We start from the raw sequence: 18,852 nt of genomic DNA on the forward strand, positions 1-18,852 counted from the left end.
GCTAATGACAATATTCAATACACAACTTCGATCACTGACCACATGCAATTTGAACGTAACACCTATCAGGCTATACACCATAAACAAAACGCATTGATTTATGGCCCGAGTCCGGGTCTCTGTCACATTATGTAATTACACAGACAGGCAGGTGTGATACTTGTACACATGACATGTTATGATGTCTGTTGATTGCAAAATGTTATACACAAAAACTGAGCATGTATTTACAAACCCCAACATCTCTATATACGTATTATGTATACATACACACAATGAGCCGTGAGGGCATCGACAAATGAACCAGCCAATGAAAGGCTTTGTTACACTTGAGTGCACACCCACCTGCTGACTGGGTTCGGTTTCCCGGGTGCTTCGTTTCGAGAGAAGTAAACCCAAGTACAAAACATTGCACTTTTGATTTGTGACTGTACGCTTATAATTTTGTTTGTATGCTTTTTCATAATCAGCAATGTATATTATATGTCATGAATACGTGATAATTGTGTTTTAATTATGTTTGATTTTTCGGGTGACCTTTAAAGAGTTTGCTTGCCCCACTGAATGCCTGGGCTCGGTTCCCCACATGGGTACAATGTATGAAGCCCATTTGTGGTGTGGTGCTGTGATTTTGGTAATTGCTGAGCGGTTTAAAACATCTCACTCACCCACCCCATACATTCAAAGTACAGATAACCTTTTCACCCGTTACATATCTTTTGACATTTTGTTTCATAATTGCAAATTTTTGAGACAATAAAAGTAATTTTACATTTCCTAAAGCTGTGTATGCTGATTCTTGTTACCATGGTTACGGCAAGACATGTTTTGTTTCAGTGTACACTCAGAATGCAGGATTCGGTTGTCGGTCAACCTTCAGCTGGCTAAGCAAGTATTCTGGTGCATCAAAAAACCCTTTCCAAGATGACGTCTTTGATCCCCTGGCACACATGAACCTCACCAGCAATGGTATAGGACAGACAGGTTGGTGGTCACACTGTGTTATATAGAATATATGGGGGGTTTGTTGTTAAATGCAGCACTTTTATCTTCAAACAGCGTTTTAGGATTGAACATGATCATATCTGGACTAGTCAGTCCAGTGATTAACATCATCATCATGTGTGGACCAGTCGATCCAGTGATTAAATTCATGTTTGGATCTGTCAATCCAATCAGTAACATCATAGTCATGTTTAGACCAGTCGATTAAGGGAAAAACATCATTATCATGTATGGACCAGTCGACCCAGTGATTAACATCGTTATCTTGTTTGGACCAGTCTATCCAGTGCATAACATCACGATCATGTCTGGTGAGTGAGTGAGTAAGTTTAGTTTTACGCTGCACTCAGCAATATTCCAGCTTTATGGCGGTGGTCTGTAAATAATCGAGTCTGGACCAGACAATCCAGTGATTGACATCATAAGCATTGATCCGGTGTGGCTACAGTGACATACAATCAACCAAGCCTCCTGGTCTAACCACTGGCACTCATCACAAACACATGCAAAGGCAAGACAATTATGCACCTGAAAAGAAAAGGGGAACAAATGGTGCTCATCAACATGGGGAATAGCATCAAACGTCACTTTTGTCACTGATATGTCAGAGTTGGAAATGTCCTCCACGTCTACCATAAAACAGTCCCTCCTGAATTCCGCGATTCCGCGGTTGCAGAATAAATCACGGAAAATACCTTTTCATGCAGAAAAACGCCTGGTTCACGGAAAATGCAATTTCATGCAGAATACGTGCCTCGGTATTTACTTATTTTGAAAGTTGAATCAAAACAATATTTTGTAGAGTTTGTAATGTCATTCCTGATCACACTCGTAAGATCATCTTTCTAAATAAAAATAAAACATCTTGCAAGAAAAACATGAGCTGCCAGCTGTACCTTGGATGTCATGAAGCTCTAAAACATTTACAGCTCTGAGTTTAAGAATTAAAGTTTGAAATTTATCATAATTGTTTGTTATTTTTTCAAGTATTTAACTGCAGAATCTTTTGCAGAATTTTGAAAAATGGGATGCAGAATTTACTTAAATTTACCGCGGAATTCTTAAAAATTCGCAGCGGAATCCAGGAGGGACTGATAAAATGTTGCGAAAAGTTTACTTCAGCCTCGAACTTTGTTATCCTGATCAGAAAAAGTTTTGAGCTAGAGTCTAATGACATCTTTGAAATCATTTGTAGAATGCAATACATAAAGTAACACTATGATTAACATAGGGTGCTTGACAACATTTATTTGCTTGAATCAAACAAAGTGTTGAATAAGTGGCTCACTCACTCCATTGTCTTATGTGAAGGATTGAAAGGCTTGGTTTTGTTGCAGTGGATGTTGCAGCTGCTGAAAGACAAGGTTTCGAGGACGACTTCAGCAATATGTTGACTCTGAATGCTTCCAATCTGGCCAACAGCCAGAGCAGGGACTCACTGGACATGCTTGACCGAGACGAGGATGAGCCTGATACAGTGTACAACATTCAGAGGCAGCTGGGGATTGGGTATGGCCTGGAGATGCCGGTAGGGCAGAAGCCGGTGACGGCAAGGGAGGTGTTCGTGAAACGCTACATGGCTCAGAGAGAGGAGGAATTCACCAATATAGAAAAGCTAACGTAAGAAATGAAGCTTATTGACTCTTTCAGTTAATTTCGTGAGGGAGTTGTAATTTTATAGTAATGTACATTTGTGACCATAATCTTTAACAGAAATGTTTGAAAACCAAGATTAAGAAATGTATCACCTAAAGAGGAGGAGTTTACCAATACAGAGAGACTGGAGTAAGGAGGTGGTGCTGATTGGTTCATTGAGTTTTAGTTCATCCCATTGAAGGACATGACAAAATGGAAATTCCACTATCGCCTGGCCTCTTTAAGAGAAGTATTTGAAAAGTCAGAAGTAGAGAAAGTGTTACCTAGTGATAGGATATTATGGCTAATCGATGATAATCTACTTTTCATTCATGAAATATGTGTGAGAGAGTGATTTTAGTTACCTTCAAGCAGTCAGTGAATAGTGTCTGTCTGTCTGTCTGTCTGTCAAAGTGTAGGCATTCATTTACAGTAAGCTAATTGCGTGTGTGGTGAGTGAGTGTGTCTGATTAATTGGTTATTAAAATATCGCTGCACTACAGCCAGTTTCTTTGTGCATGGTAAATGTTTTTGAAAGTTCTAATCAGTTTCATGACATCTGAAACATTACTGTGAAACACCATTTGTGAACACTGCTCTATTTCCAGGGTGTTTTGCGGCACATGGAATGTTAACGGACAGTCCCCAAAGGAGCCCCTCAAGGAATGGCTGGTGGTTGATGATGAACCTCCAGATATATATGCTATAGGGTACACGGTTACACTTTTATGTTGTGATATATGATAGTTTGTTTGTATAAAACTGATTCCTCTGTCCAATTCCTTGTTTTAACTGTTGACATTTTACAGGAATGTTAGATTTCATCTAGTAGATGTTGTAATTTCCTAAAGGAGACATTTTACAGGGTTCTCTCTCCATGTAGATTTCATGAAGGTGTTGTACAGGGAGACATTTTACAGGGGTCCTTTCTCCATCTTAGATTTCAGGAACTAGATCTGAGTAAGGAGGCATTTATATTCACGGACTCTCCCCGGGAAGCAGAATGGCAAAAAGCTGTGAAGAACTATCTCCACCCTAAGGCAAAGTATCGGAAGGTAGGTCCTGTCAGACTTCTTTCTGTGTCAGTTTGACATTGTGCAGATTCAGGACAGAATATGAGGTAGTGCACATGATTTTTACACAAGTAAATAAAAACATGTTCAGATTTCACATTAAGATTTTTAAGATACATCTGTCATAATGACACTGACATTAAAATATGCTCGATCTTCTCTTTGCAAGATTGGATGAAATTCTAGCAGCACTTCTTGGCTTTTCACATTGATTTCTTGCAAAGAGAATTTATAAATGATTGTAACGTTGAAAGAAGGATTTCACATCTGCCATATATGGAATAATTTTATTGATTTCCCTTGGATGGTATTAATAATTGATTAATTTCTTTCTCATGAAGGTGAAGTCCTGTCGTCTTGTTGGGATATTGCTGATTGTGTTTATACAAGAGAAACACATACCAAATCTTCACTTCTTAGATTCAGACCAGGTTGCCACGGGGATCATGGGAATCATGGTTAGTTCCTCGTGTGATTGCTGACGTCTTCAAATATGATTATTGATTAGAAATAAAATCAATAACAGATATTGATATTGTAAAGATCATGTTAAAGATCCCTTTAAGAGATGGTCTTCAACATCGTTGCTTGTCTTAAAGAACCACTAAACTTTGTTTTTTGTTACTCTTTTAACCATTACATATGAAAGATTTGTGGTTAGTTTTATGCGGAACACCAAATTTATTCTTTAAAAACTTGTGGTTAATTAATACCGAGCGATTAAAAGTGGCCAAAAAGTCGCCTGCTTCCCTCTCACCCGCCAACGAAACCACAGACAGGTTACGTAACTCTGTCGCCAGAGCACTGCAGTGACGTCATATGAGGAACGATTTTCAGTTAGTTGTATAGAAAATGTGTAGCACGCTCATCATTTTGATGATTTCGACATCAACGACGACATGCCGAATTGTTGCTTTGTCGCCAACTGCTCCTAGGGTCGGGCGATGGTGTCCCCATGCACAGATTTCCACAGGACCCGCAGTTCGTGCTAAATGGGTTATGTTTGTGAGTGCTGGCGAAGCTGTGGAAGCCTGAAACGATATCTTACTTGTGTTCAGATCGCTTCACGGAAGTTAAAGAATCAAAACTACTTACTAGTTGTAGTAAAATATGCATATGATTGATGACATTAAAGATTTTCTATGACACAACTTGTAACATAACGATTTCTTCCTCGGAAGTGAGGTTGTGGTCGAAGTAACAATAATATTGTAAGTAGTATTATATTGACACCCACCTCGCTGCCACGAGAGAAATTGTTATGATATATGCTATGTCATGCAAAATCCTATTGGCCATCAATAAAATACATATTTTACTACCAGTAGAAAGTAGTTTTGATTTTGTAACTCGGTGAAAACAAACCTAAATACCATTTATCCTCAGACTGGCGGATGTTCCCGACAGGGCGCCGCCATTTTTAAAAATAAAAAAATCTGTTAGAATTAATGAGATTATTTTGAAACTAAATAAAAAGCAGACGATCTGCTGATACTTATAGTGAATTTATAACAGAACTATAATATCTAGACATTTTATAGTTTGCCAATGTGAATCATAATTCGCACACACACCCTAGTGCATGTTGTCTGTCTCATTACACTTCACGGCGAAAACAATGATTCTGTTGAATGCTACGACAAATGAATAAAAACAAAATGCAAATATTAAAATTAAAACAGCTTAAAGTTATAGGAACAATATCAGGCCATTACCTTGTTCGAGGAATGTATCCATCAATATCCACAAAACTGTTCCAAATGATGTGTCTTTTAACAGTTTAATATACGAAAAAGTGATAAATCTTTTCAGGTATTGGTGTATAGTCTCATTGGTCACCCAAGATAGCACACCTGGCAACTAATTGCATAATGTCCGCCTTTCTTTAAAACAGTAATTTAGTTAGCCAATAATGGGCAATCAATCAATGTATTGCCGGGTTAATCCTTTGAAAGAAGGACATTGTTTTTACATGCAGACACCGACACGGCAGAGTGTATTCAGTATAGATTAGTAAATCTATATACATAAACACTACCTTTTGACAATTCCGCTGTGTAAGATAAAAGTAATTAATCAATCAGCGTGTTATCGGTTAATCCTTTGATCGATGTTCATAATGTTGAATATTTACTCCAGACACAAGAAATGCCAAATGGGAACCTTTGTCGGTAATCTAAGTGTGTTACCACTAATTATACCTGTTATAAATTCATTAACTGACCATCAAGTGAATGATGACAAATAACATGTGTAGGTTTATACCACCTAACACGGGTTACAACAAGGGAGTATTAATTGCTGTATTGCATGTGAAAACTTATGGGCCGACACTGTTTTGAGAATACAAACAGATTTTTACATGACATGATTAAATATCGAGGTAAAAAACACAGAAATGGGATCAATTTGGATCAGTCATTATACAAATAGGGCCTAACGACACCAATCAATTGTGACAGAAGCGCCTATGAAAACAAGTTGTAACTCGAAACTAGGCAAAGCAGGAGACAAAATTAAATGACAGTAGATTGTGAGAACATATAGCTTTCATTTTCCACAACAGTTGTCACGATTTCAGGTTTATACAAGCCTGTAAACAAGATAATTTACCCCCTAAAATGTAGATGAATTCTGCATCGGCCCTCAAAGCTATTCCTCATATGACGTCACAGAGTCGCGCCGCTCTGATTGGTTGAAATTTCGTTCGCGGGTTAGAATTGTGCACTGTTGTCAAAAAAATCGATTTAAGTCAATTAAAGGTCGAAATGAGTAGTTTTAATGACGGGGTTTCATTTATAACGATGCCAGTTAGTGATTTATGTATTTGTACCCCCTAGGGTTTATGTGACCTTTAAGAGGCCACAGACCAAATGGGTGGTCATGCTTTCTGACTCTTTTTTATGTCTTTACATCCCAATTTCCTATTTCAATGCTAATGATGTTAATCACTAGATTGTCTAATCTAGATTTATCTACAGTGTATTATCAAACAAGTGGAATCTTTCTAAGGACATTATAAACAAACAAGCTAAGATAAGCCCAGTAATTACAAACCTGTATTTGTTCCATACCATGGTTTAAAAATTGTACATCCACTGGTAACTTTGTTCAGACAAGTGTAGCTTGGATACAAAATAGTCCTTGCATGTGTGTTATCTTGGAATTCACAAATTATTGTGTGTAGGAATTTAGGAGACAGTAGGTATCCCTTAATGAAGTGCCCTTGAAAGAGAGGTGGTATTCATGGCAACTATTTTTAATCGGTCGGTTAGACTTTGTGACAAAGTTGATTGTGTGTCTTCACACCCTGACTGCATCAAATCTTGATTAGACTGACACCTGCATGTTATTTAAGAATTTACTGCCAACGTTTTTGGTGTTTTTTAGTCACAAGTCAACTCTTTTATATGAATGTATCAGCAATATAAACTTCACAATGCGCTTACTAGTCATCAGCATAAGAACAGTGTAGACATCAATATGAAATCAGTGACATAGTCCAGCCCAATAATGCACCATAAGCCCTGTCCATACAATCAGTCACTGTCCATACGGGGCTGTGGGGTACCCTAATGGTTTAAGTGTTCGCTCGTCATGCTGAAGATCCAGGTTCGATTCCCCACATGGGTTCAATGTGTGAAGCCCATTTCTTGTGTCCCCTGTCGTAATATTGCTGGAATATTGCTAAAAGCGTAAAACTAAACTCACTCACTCACTCACTCTCACTCACTCACTCACTCACTCGTCTGGTGTCCCCCGCCGTGATGCTGCTGGAATATTGCTAAAGCGGGCATAAAAGTAAACTCACTTACTCATTGTCCATACAATCAGCTATTGTCCATCAGCCAATCAGTTAACAGAAATTTGTTAGTATACTTTGATACTGTGAAATATAGCAAGCTACATTCATAACAAACTGTTTTGGTCCCTGCCACTTGCTGTATGTCCACATCGATATGAGTGTGACAAGCTGCAGTTATAACGACCTAATATCAGTGGTCCTGTTGAATTTGTTTTAGGGGATAGTTCACAGCAGCTGCATATTTAGCTGATCAAATGCACAGAATCAGTAACAGTTTATTTGTTTCAGGGGAACAAGGGAGGTGTCGGTATACGAATGAGTGTCCACAACACGTCTTTCTGTTTCATCAATTCACATCTAGCTGCACATCAGGAGGAGTTCGAGAGGAGGAATCAAGTATGTGTTAATCTGGTTGCTCAGATAAAATCCATGATTTTAGTTTCTGCTGTGAAAAGGCATATGGAATACTGATAGATAAAGTTTGTTCAATATTGTACATCCCAACTTCTAAAATGCCACTCAAAGAAGAAATAATAGAGTTACTTCCCTTCCATTGATGGGCGACAAGCTCCTCACTCTCTCTCTCAGAACTTAAGATGCCCAGAGTTTGTGACATTTGAAACAGGTCTGTCTCCGTTATAGTGTTCGAGGTTGGCAGGAGTTGGTGTTTACTGCTACATATCCAATAAGTAAATAAGACACAAGGAAGCACCAAAAACTCTGTAATTTGCCCTTCGTTTTTTCCAGTTACTGCCACAAAGTGCCATTAAGTGGTAAAATAAGCTGCAAGGGTGACAAAAATAATTCCTGTGTAAAGTCAAATTATTTGAAGATGAGTGAAAGATATATGTAGGTTTTAATGTAACATTGATGAACCTTTCAGGATTATCGAGACATTGACGCCAAGATGAAATTCAAGCAGTTTTCACCACCATTAACAATTAAGGAACATGAGTAAGTTCCTGTGTTCACAAATATTTCTTGTGAATTTTGAATGATGATAATGCTAATGATTAATGAACATATAATTCAAGATGAAATGGTTATTATAACCTTTTACCTTGTTAATTATGAAAGGATACCATTGGATGCATCAGATGATAAAATGTTTTTAGACGTTATGTATTCAACTAAATTGTGATTGTTTTTATGTTTCTTTCTATAATGTTTTCTTGTATATTCGTGTATGTTTTGTTAAATATTTTGTTTTGTACACTTTACAACAGTTTTATGACTATATCCCTGCAGTAATGTACATCATAAACATTTAACAGAACTCCACGTATATTGTACAATCTTCAGTCGTTTTAGCAGCTGGTTTTCCCGTTTAATTGTAGAAAATGTTCTCTGTTTCAGCATCACCTTCTTTATAGGAGATCTGAACTACCGTATCTATGGCATGCCGATTGATGAGGTCAAGTACAATATCAGCAATGGCCTCAATGGTAAACTGCTACCATATGACCAGGTATGTTAGAGTTACCTCCCTTCCTTCACACATGCCAGTGTTGGTAAACCGCTTTTGTGTAAGTGGTTAGAAATAGTCTTTGTAAAGGTAATAGTGTGTAGTGAAAGCAGTCGTACCTTGTCCAAAATGTGAAGGATTAATGTATTAACTTTCTTGATCAGAAATCAGTTATAATGTTTGTGACCCATCTTTCTACCTCCTATACATACATTGGGTACAAGAGTTAAAAGGTTTTTGACATTATTTTGTAGTTATAACTTGTTTGGAGTTGTCAAAATATATCCAGTAGAAGAGACATAGATAATATTTGTGTGTATTTAAGCAGAAGCTTTGAAGTAAATCAATCTTCGTATCTGTTGCCAGGAGACGAACGATATTGATTGGGGTTTCAAAGGAGTATCCTTTCCTCTTTACTCAATATTTCTTGAGATTCTTACTTTAAAAAGATTTTTGTGTGATAAGATGTTTGTTACAGTTATCAAATACACAACATAGGTATTTTGAGTTTCATATTTGATATATGCTTTTGACATGAAAGGACAAGGGACAAACAGACCAGTTATGTTAAACTTTGTGTTTAAGTTCCAGCCTTTTTCTGAATGAACAGGTGTAGACTGGTATAGGTATTGTGCCTTTATTGATGTACTGTATGATTCTCTTCCAGCTGTACATGCAACTTGGCAAGTCAGATGTGTTCAGTGGCTACTCAGAAGGTCCCATTCATTTCCAACCCACGTACAAATATGATGTTGGTTCGGACAACTTTGACACAAGGTAAGGACAGTGTTAACATATGTCTCACTGCAGTAAAGCCACTGCAGTTTATACACATAATCTCACTACAGTATAGTCACATTATCTCACTGCAGTGTAGTCACATTATCTCACTGCAGTGTAGTCATGTAATCTCACTACAGTATAGTCATGTTATCTCACTGCAGTATAGTCACATTATCTCACTGCAGTATAGTCACATTATCTCACTGCAGTATAGTCACATTATCTCACTACAGTATAGTCACATTATCTCACTGCAGTATAGTCATGTTATCTCACTACAGTATAGTCACGTTATCTCACTACAGTATAGTCATGTTATCTCACTACAGTATAGTCATGTTATCTCACTACAGTATAGTCACATTATCTCACTACAGTATAGTCACATTATCTCACTGCAGTATAGTCACATTATCTCACTACAGTATAGTCACATTATCTCACTACAGTATAGTCACATTATCTCACTACAGTATAGTCACATTATCTCACTGCAGTATAGTCACATTATCTCACTACAGTATAGTCACATTATCTCACTGCAGTATAGTCATGTTATCTCACTGCAGTATAGTCACATTATCTCACTACAGTATAGTCATGTTATCTCACTACAGTATAGTCATGTTATCTCACTACAGTATAGTCATGTTATCTCACTACAGTGTAGTCATGTTATCTCACTGCAGTATAGTCATGTTATCTCACTGACAGTATAGTCATGTTATCTCACTACAGTATAGTCATGTTATCTCACTACAGTATAGTCATGTTATCTCACTACAGTATAGTCACATTATCTCACTACACTAGTCATATCTCACTACAGTATAGTCTTATCTCACTGCAGTATAGTCACATTATCTCACTACAGTATAGTCACATCTCACTCTCACTACAGTATAGTCACACTACAGTTATCTCACTACAGTATAGTCACATTATCTCACTACAGTATAGTCACATTATCTCACTACAGTATAGTCACATTATCTCACTACAGTATAGTCACATTATCTCACTACAGTATAGTCACATTATCTCACTACAGTATAGTCACATTATCTCACTACAGTATAGTCACATTATCTCACTACAGTATAGTCATGTTATCTCACTACAGTATAGTCACAGTATCTCACTGCAGTATAGTCACATTATAGTCACTTACAGTATAGTCACATTTATCTCACTACAGTATAGTCACAGTATCTCACTACAGTATAGTCACTGTTATCTCACTACAGTATAGTCATGTATAGTCATGTTATCTCACTACAGTATAGTCATGTTATCTCACTACAGTATAGTCATGTTATCTCACTGCAGTATAGTCACATTATCTCACTACAGTATAGTCATGTTATCTCACTACAGTATAGTCATTATCTCACTGCAGTATAGTCATGTTATCACTGTATAGTCATGTTATCTCACTGCAGTATAGTCATGTTATCTCACTACAGTATAGTCAGTATAGTCATGTTATCTCACTCACAGTATAGTCATGTTATCTCACTACAGTATAGTCACATTATCTCACTACAGTATAGTCACAGTATCTCACTGCAGTATATCTCACACAGTTATCATCACTACAGTATAGTCATGTTATCTCACTACAGTATAGTCTCACTGCAGTATAGTCATGTTATCTCACTACAGTATAGTCATTTATCTCACTATAGTCAGTATAGTCACATGTTATCTCACTGCAGTATAGTCACATATCTCACTGCAGTATAGTCACATTATCTCACTACAGTATAGTCACATTATCTCACTCACTACAGTATAGTCACATTATCTCACTACAGTATAGTCACATTATCTCACTGCAGTATAGTCATGTTATCTCACTGTAGTATAGTCACATTATCTCACTACAGTATAGTCATGTTATCTCACTACAGTATAGTCATGTTATCTCACTACAGTATAGTCATGTTATCTCACTGCAGTATAGTCATGTTATCTCACTGCAGTATAGTCATGTTATCTCACTACAGTATAGTCATGTTATCTCACTACAGTATAGTCATGTTATCTCACTACAGTATAGTCACATTATCTCACTACAGTATAGTCACATTATCTCACTGCAGTGTAGTCATGTTATCTCACTACAGTATAGTCATGTTATCTCACTACAGTATAGTCACATTATCTCACTACAGTATAGTCACATTATCTCACTACAGTATAGTCATGTTATCTCACTACAGTATAGTCACATTATCTCACTCTACAGTATAGTCATGTTATCTCACTACAGTATAGTCACATTATCTCACTACAGTATAGTCACATTATCTCACTACAGTATAGTCACATTATCTCACTACAGTATAGTCACATTATCTCACTGCAGTATAGTCACATTATCTCACTGCAGTATAGTCATGTTATCTCACTACAGTATAGTCACATTATCTCACTACAGTATAGTCACATTATCTCACTACAGTATAGTCACATTATCTCACTACAGTATAGTCACATTATCTCACTACAGTATAGTCACAGTATCTCACTACAGTATAGTCACATTATCTCACTACAGTATAGTCACAGATTATCTCACTACAGTATAGTCATGTTATCTCACTACAGTATAGTCACATTATCTCACTACAGTATAGTCACATTATCTCACTACAGTATAGTCATTATCTGTTATCACACTCACTGCAGTATAGTCACATTATCTCACTACAGTATAGTCATGTTATCTCACTACAGTATAGTCACATTATCTCACTCACAGTATAGTCACATCACTACAGTATAGTCATGTTATCTCACTAGTCATGTTATCTCACTACAGTATAGTCACATTATCTCACTACAGTATAGTCACATTATCTCACTGCAGTATAGTCACATAGTCTCACTCAGTATAGTCACATGTATCTCACTACAGTATAGTCATGTTATCTCACTACAGTATAGTCACATTATCTCACTACAGAATAGTCACAGTATCTCACTACAGTATAGTCACATTATCTCACTACAGTATAGTCACAGTATCTCACTGCAGTATAGTCACATTATCTCACTACAGTATAGTCACATTATCTCACTACAGTATAGTCACAGTATCTCACTGCAGTATAGTCACATTATCTCACTACAGTATAGTCACATTATCTCACTACAGTATAGTCACAGTATCTCACTACAGTATAGTCACATTATCTCACTATGGAATAGTCACAGTATCTCACTGCAGTATAGTCACATTATCTCCCTATCTCACTACAGTATAGTAGTACATCTCACTACAGTATAGTCACAGTTATCTCACTGCAGTATAGTCATGTTATCTCACTAGTCATGTTATCTCACTACAGTATAGTCATGTTATCTCACTACAGTATAGTCATGTTATCTCACTACAGTATAGTCATGTTATCTCACTACAGTATAGTCATGTTATCTCACTACAGTATAGTCATGTTATCTCACTGCAGTATAGTCATGTTATCTCACTGCAGTATAGTAGTCATGTTATCTCACTATCGTATAGTCATGTTATCTCACTACAGTATAGTCAGTATAGTCATATCTCACTACAGTATAGTCACAGTATCTCACTACAGTATAGTCATTATCTCACTAAAGTATAGTCACAGTATCTCACTACAGTATAGTCATGTTATCTCACTACAGTATAGTCACAGTATCTCGCTACAGTATAGTCATGTTATCTCACTAAAGTATAGTCACATTATCTCACTGGAGTGTAGTCTCATCTCACTACAGTATAGTCATGTTATCTCACTACAGTATAGTCATGTTATCTCACTACAGTATAGTTACGTTATTTCACTGCAGTATAGTCATGTTTTCTCACTACAGTATAGTCATGTTATCTCACTACGGTATAGTCATGTTATCTCACTATAGTATAGTCATGATATCTCACTACAGTATAGTCTTGTTATCTCACTATGGTATTGTCATGTTAGGTCATGAGGTCGGGTCGATTCCCCATATGGGTACAATGTGTGAAACCCATCTTTGGTGTGACCCACTTTGATATTGCTGGAATATTGCTAAAAGCAACGTAAAACAGTACTCACTCACTCACTCACTCTTTTGATCCTTACACTATGAGTGTACATTTCTGACCCTTTTGTTGCTTCTAGTGAGAAGTGTCGCGTCCCAGCATGGTGTGACAGAATACTGTGGAAGGGGGCTGGGGTTCGACAGATACGGTACGACTCACACCCACAGCTCAGAGTCAGCGACCACAAGCCAGTCAGTGCTCTTTTTGATGCTGGGGTAAGTACCGCCATCTTCTGTCCTTGACCTTTGGATGCTGATTTCTGATTTCTTGTCAATCATCTTCCCTTAGTGCTCTCTTTGATGCCGAGGAGGTACCTTCATCATTTGTACTTGACCTTTCCTTTCACTGACTTGAATTATCTGCCCTTAGCACTCTTTTGATGCTGAGATCGGTATCTCCAACATTACCCTTTGATGTTGACTTTCTTACACTTACATTGTCAACCCTTCATACCATAAAATAGGCTTATCTGAGGTATGCTGAAGTTTGTGTATATCAATGCAAAGCTGGATTTGATGAGAATTTGATATTATGATTTGCAAATATATTTTGTATGCGAATAGTCAACGCTACACCAACTTTTATTCAAGCAAATATTTGTTATTTGGAAATATAAACCATTATCTAATGTTGTTTACCATATGATTAATTAGTTTCAGTTTGTTTCTCAAACAGCTATATTGAAAATCTGCTGATTAAAGCATTAACTGTTATGGCCTTTTTCATCAGAAACTATGTGTCCCAGTCCACCCAGCTGTGAATGGGTAGCTCGTTAGGATGAGAAGCCACAATAACTTGGTGCGCCAAGTGGCAGCAAGAGTTGTATACTCCCCAGGGAGTTGAGATTGATAATACGATGTGCCATTAAGATTGACATCCAGTGATCGAGGGAAAAATACCAGCGCCTTGAGCATGCACTAGTTGTATGGATGTGTGCTCTATATAAATATACTATATAATAATAATAATAATAATAATGATTCAGACACAATAACTTCTTCTGGCACAAGGGGTGGTGGGGTATCCTAGCAGTTACAGCATTCGCTCATCACACCGAAGACCTGGGTTCAATTCCCCACATGGGTACAATGGGTGAAGCTCATTTGTGGTGTGTCTGCCATGATATTCCTGGAATATTGCTAAAAAGTGGCGTGAAACTGAACTCACTCACTCACTCTTCTGGCACAAAGGGTATTTGAAAGAGGATGCTACCTGGCCAATAGTGACTGCAGGACTGTATTTTTCTTTAATTTGATCTGAACAAAATATGTTAATATTCTTAAAACTCTTCTCGCACCAGTTAGTTTTGAGAACCCATAGGTGCTTTTGTCATACAGAACTGCAACTGGTATATTTGCTTTTGAGCTTTGCAATAAAACTCCTTACAGCGATAAATAATTTCCTTGACCTTATCTGGGATGTTAAGGAAGGAGTTACACAATGAGATAGAGCTTGGTTTCTCATGGAATTTCAAAACAGGACAATTCATAGTGAGTGAGTGAGTGAGTGACCATTTTTATCAATACTCCAGCAAAATCTTGGTAGGGGACACCAGAAATAGGCTTCATACATTAGACTCATGTGGGCATTAGGTGGTGGTGGTGGTGGAATTGGGTTTAACGTTGTGCTTGAGAATATTTCGCTCATATGACGTTGTGTCGACATGTATGCGTGTGTATGTGTATGTGCGGCTACTTGTACTAGCCCAGACTTAAGCTGGTTTTATAATGCTAGCCCACTGAGATACCATGCCGCAGTGAAGCATGAATACCCCACTCAGACACATTATACTGACTCCGAGCCGACCAGTCCTTGTTGTACCCATTAATGCCGAGCGCCAGGCAGGGACCAACAAGTACCATATTTTAACGTCTTTTGGTATATCGCGGTCGGGGATCAAACCCGCGACCTTCCGCTCTCCGGGCGGACGCTCTAACCACTACACCACGGAGGCGGTCTGTGGCCATTAGGAGCAAATACTTTAACCACTAGGCTACCACCCAACACAATTTGTAAGTCAGTCAGGAGATAAACATAAACATAAATATCCTTTGTTGTCAGTGTTACTTGTAGTTAAATGGTGGAATCTGCATAAAGAGAGAACAATTTTGGGGGAAATACTCAGCTACACTTACTTTTAATAGTGTTTGTCAACATTTTAAATACAAGTTGTCCATAGTATTTTCTCTTTCTCGTCAGAGCAGTTGTGAGGGAGACATATTGTCAAGCAGGCAAGCTGATGGTACATCTTTCCTTGACAACACAATCTTCCTTCGTTAACAGGATGTGATAAAAATACCACATCCATGTTGTTCTGATATAGATTGATCAAACTTGGTATAGATTTATTTTAATGAAATAGCTGTAAAATGGTTTGTTGTTACAGGGGAGCACTTGTTTTTGTTTTTTAACAATGTTCAAATCTTTAAAAATGATAGAATTGAGAAAACGTATATATAAACTAACCAATTGAAGCAAACTCCCATTCATGTTACGCTGACCAATGACACTCTCATGATATTTCCTATCAGTGCTGTCTTTTCCAAAGGACATATCTGCATCCTCAAACATGTACCACCCGAGTTATAAAATTCCCAAAATCTTCTCATAGCATGAGAATCAGAAATTAATGAGGCTTTCAATGTTTGTCAACTTAGTGGGAGTGGAAGTGATTCTGTTTACAGATACTTTCATGATAAGGTGTTCTTCACAGACAAATACATGTCCTTGCAAATCTGGGATTGAACCTAACATGGCTAAGGGAAACAACTCTGCCCAGTGAATTGCAGACCACTAAATAATCCTGTATCCAGGACAAATGATCCTGTAGCTGATGCATCAGTCACTGATTCTGTTGGAAGGAAAGTCCATGTTATGGAGTGGTTACTAGTTTTATCACCTCAAATTGAAAAATAAAAGAAGCAGTTACAAGTTTTATCACCTCAAACTAGAAAAATAGAAGCAGTTGCCAGTTTTATTACCTTAAACTTGAAAATTAGAAGCAGTTACCAGTTTCATTATTTCTTGCTGGAATATTTTGGGTTTTTTCATGTTTGTTTATTTCCACCTGGGTAATATTTACCTGTAGTCAGTTAGTCCTATCACCTAGATAAGCTCTGAGATCATGTGTTTCATATCAAGCAATGTCACTCTAACCTGATCGGGTCACAGGAGACACATGTTCAACATGGGAGAGGTAAATGTTTCAGTTGTATCTTATGTGTAGACAATTTTATGTATAAGTGAAGGGGCATTTGGTTGATATTTCTTCTCATTTAAGTTTACCATGTAGACAGAATTCCTTTGTCAGTGTTACAAACAGGATGCAAAATACAGAAACAAATATTGTCATTGTTGATTTTGAGTGTAATCTTCCTGATAATGTTAGCGCAGTGACATATTCAACTGATGTTCCTCCAGTGGAACTCTGGGGACATTTGGAGACAAAATATGCCATACTTGTTGTGAGAGTTAGTTGATTTGGTTTTAACATTGTATTTGAGCAAAATTACATTTTTATTGTCTTAAGACACCCTGTTATTCTGGTATAAAATGTTCCACAGCAACATAAAGAGTCAACTAAATTAGTGTTGGGAATTGGTTGAAATCTCACAATTGATTATTGGTTCATTACCAACAAGCAATCATCGAAAAAAATTGGTTAGTTTCATTTTTCAGATTTTCCTATTCAGGTTGTTATTGCAGATAAGTATAACATGGTTCTCTGTTGTTTTTTGTTTTATTTAGAAACTGTGCCAATAGCATTTGCAAACTTCATATCCAATGCAAAATGATGCAGCTTGCTAGTTTAAAGTGATGACTAATATATTGTGAACATAAATTTCCTTGACTCTTCAAGAAATATTCAGTCATGACTTTTCAGTCAGTGAAGTGCGTTTTCTAAGAATTAAACATGTTTTCATGCCCTGACAACTTCTAAGATATGTTCCATCGTCAATTATTTCAAACACTAAAACAGTAGTACCAAAATCGTTTGTGTTCGATTATGACAAAATGTGATCGATTGCTTGGTCGTTTGGTCACTGCGGACAGGATCTGCAACATGACTGATTGCGTGTAGTGTTTGTTTAATGCTGCAATATCCCAGTTACATAGTAGCAGCCTGTAAATAATAAAATCCATTGACAGACAATCCAGTGATTAACACTTTAGCATCGATCTAAGCAATTGGGATAAGGTGACCAGCATGTCCACCTGCTTGTGTTAGTCGCCTGTCTTCGGCAGCCCAGGCTTGTCGTAAGATATGACCTTTAGGAACAGGTGGTCAGGCTTGCTGTATTGATTGACACATGTCATCATATCCCAATTGCGTAGATCGGTGCTCATGATGTTGATCACTGGATTGTCTGGTCCAGACTCGACTAATTACAGACCGCCACCATAAAGCTGGAATATTGCTGCGTGCGGCGTTAAACAACAAACCAACCAACCAATCATCCTGTCTCTCACTGGTCCAGGTTTGATAACTTTCATGTCACAGTGACATACCAACAATATTCCTGACAGTGGCATTACACAACATGCAGTTATTCACCACCAGTAGACAAAGGTACATCTGGTGATTACCACAATGAGTCAGTACCATATTACAATATTACAGGAAGCTAGGTTATATTTAAACCAGGAAACAGGAAGATGGTCTAGAAACCTCACAAATAACGAACACGACAACATACCCCCTGTAACATCAGCCCATAATGTTCAGGAAATGAGTTGTCAATTTGTCTGTATCCTGACTCCATTGCATCATGTCAGGGGGAGGGATACCAATGTATGGATGAACAACTTCTTTATTACGGTGATATTTTGGTGTAGGCTCTAACACTGTTATCAAGCAAGCGAGAGCCTTAACTGAAATGTCACTCTCACTGTAATAAACAAGTTGTTCATCCATCTCAGGGGTTCAAAATTATTTTAAAAAGCCACTTGCCACAGGGCAAGTGACTTTAGGAAAGTAACTTGTCCAGACTAATTTTCCACTTGCCCTGAT

At 37.5% G+C, this 18,852-nt stretch overlaps 1 protein-coding gene across 1 annotated transcript in view; it reads left to right on the forward strand.

Annotated features, from left to right (window-relative positions):
* Positions 1-18,852, forward strand: part of LOC124254568 (inositol polyphosphate 5-phosphatase OCRL-like) — a 57,541-nt gene that overhangs the window by 15,934 nt on the left and 22,755 nt on the right. Inside the window, exons 6-15 of the mRNA XM_046688394.1 lie at positions 838-984; positions 2,343-2,625; positions 3,249-3,350; positions 3,581-3,695; positions 4,055-4,171; positions 7,807-7,914; positions 8,402-8,472; positions 8,875-8,986; positions 9,651-9,760; positions 13,921-14,056. Of these exons, the coding sequence (XP_046544350.1) occupies positions 838-984; positions 2,343-2,625; positions 3,249-3,350; positions 3,581-3,695; positions 4,055-4,171; positions 7,807-7,914; positions 8,402-8,472; positions 8,875-8,986; positions 9,651-9,760; positions 13,921-14,056 (1,301 nt within the window). The remainder of the gene's footprint in view (positions 1-837; positions 985-2,342; positions 2,626-3,248; positions 3,351-3,580; positions 3,696-4,054; positions 4,172-7,806; positions 7,915-8,401; positions 8,473-8,874; positions 8,987-9,650; positions 9,761-13,920; positions 14,057-18,852) is intronic.

The sequence above is a fragment of the Haliotis rubra genome, unplaced genomic scaffold (assembly GCF_003918875.1).
Source record: "Haliotis rubra isolate DU_JTF1 unplaced genomic scaffold, ASM391887v1 Scf576, whole genome shotgun sequence".
In the NCBI taxonomy this organism is placed as follows: domain Eukaryota; kingdom Metazoa; phylum Mollusca; class Gastropoda; order Lepetellida; family Haliotidae; genus Haliotis; species Haliotis rubra.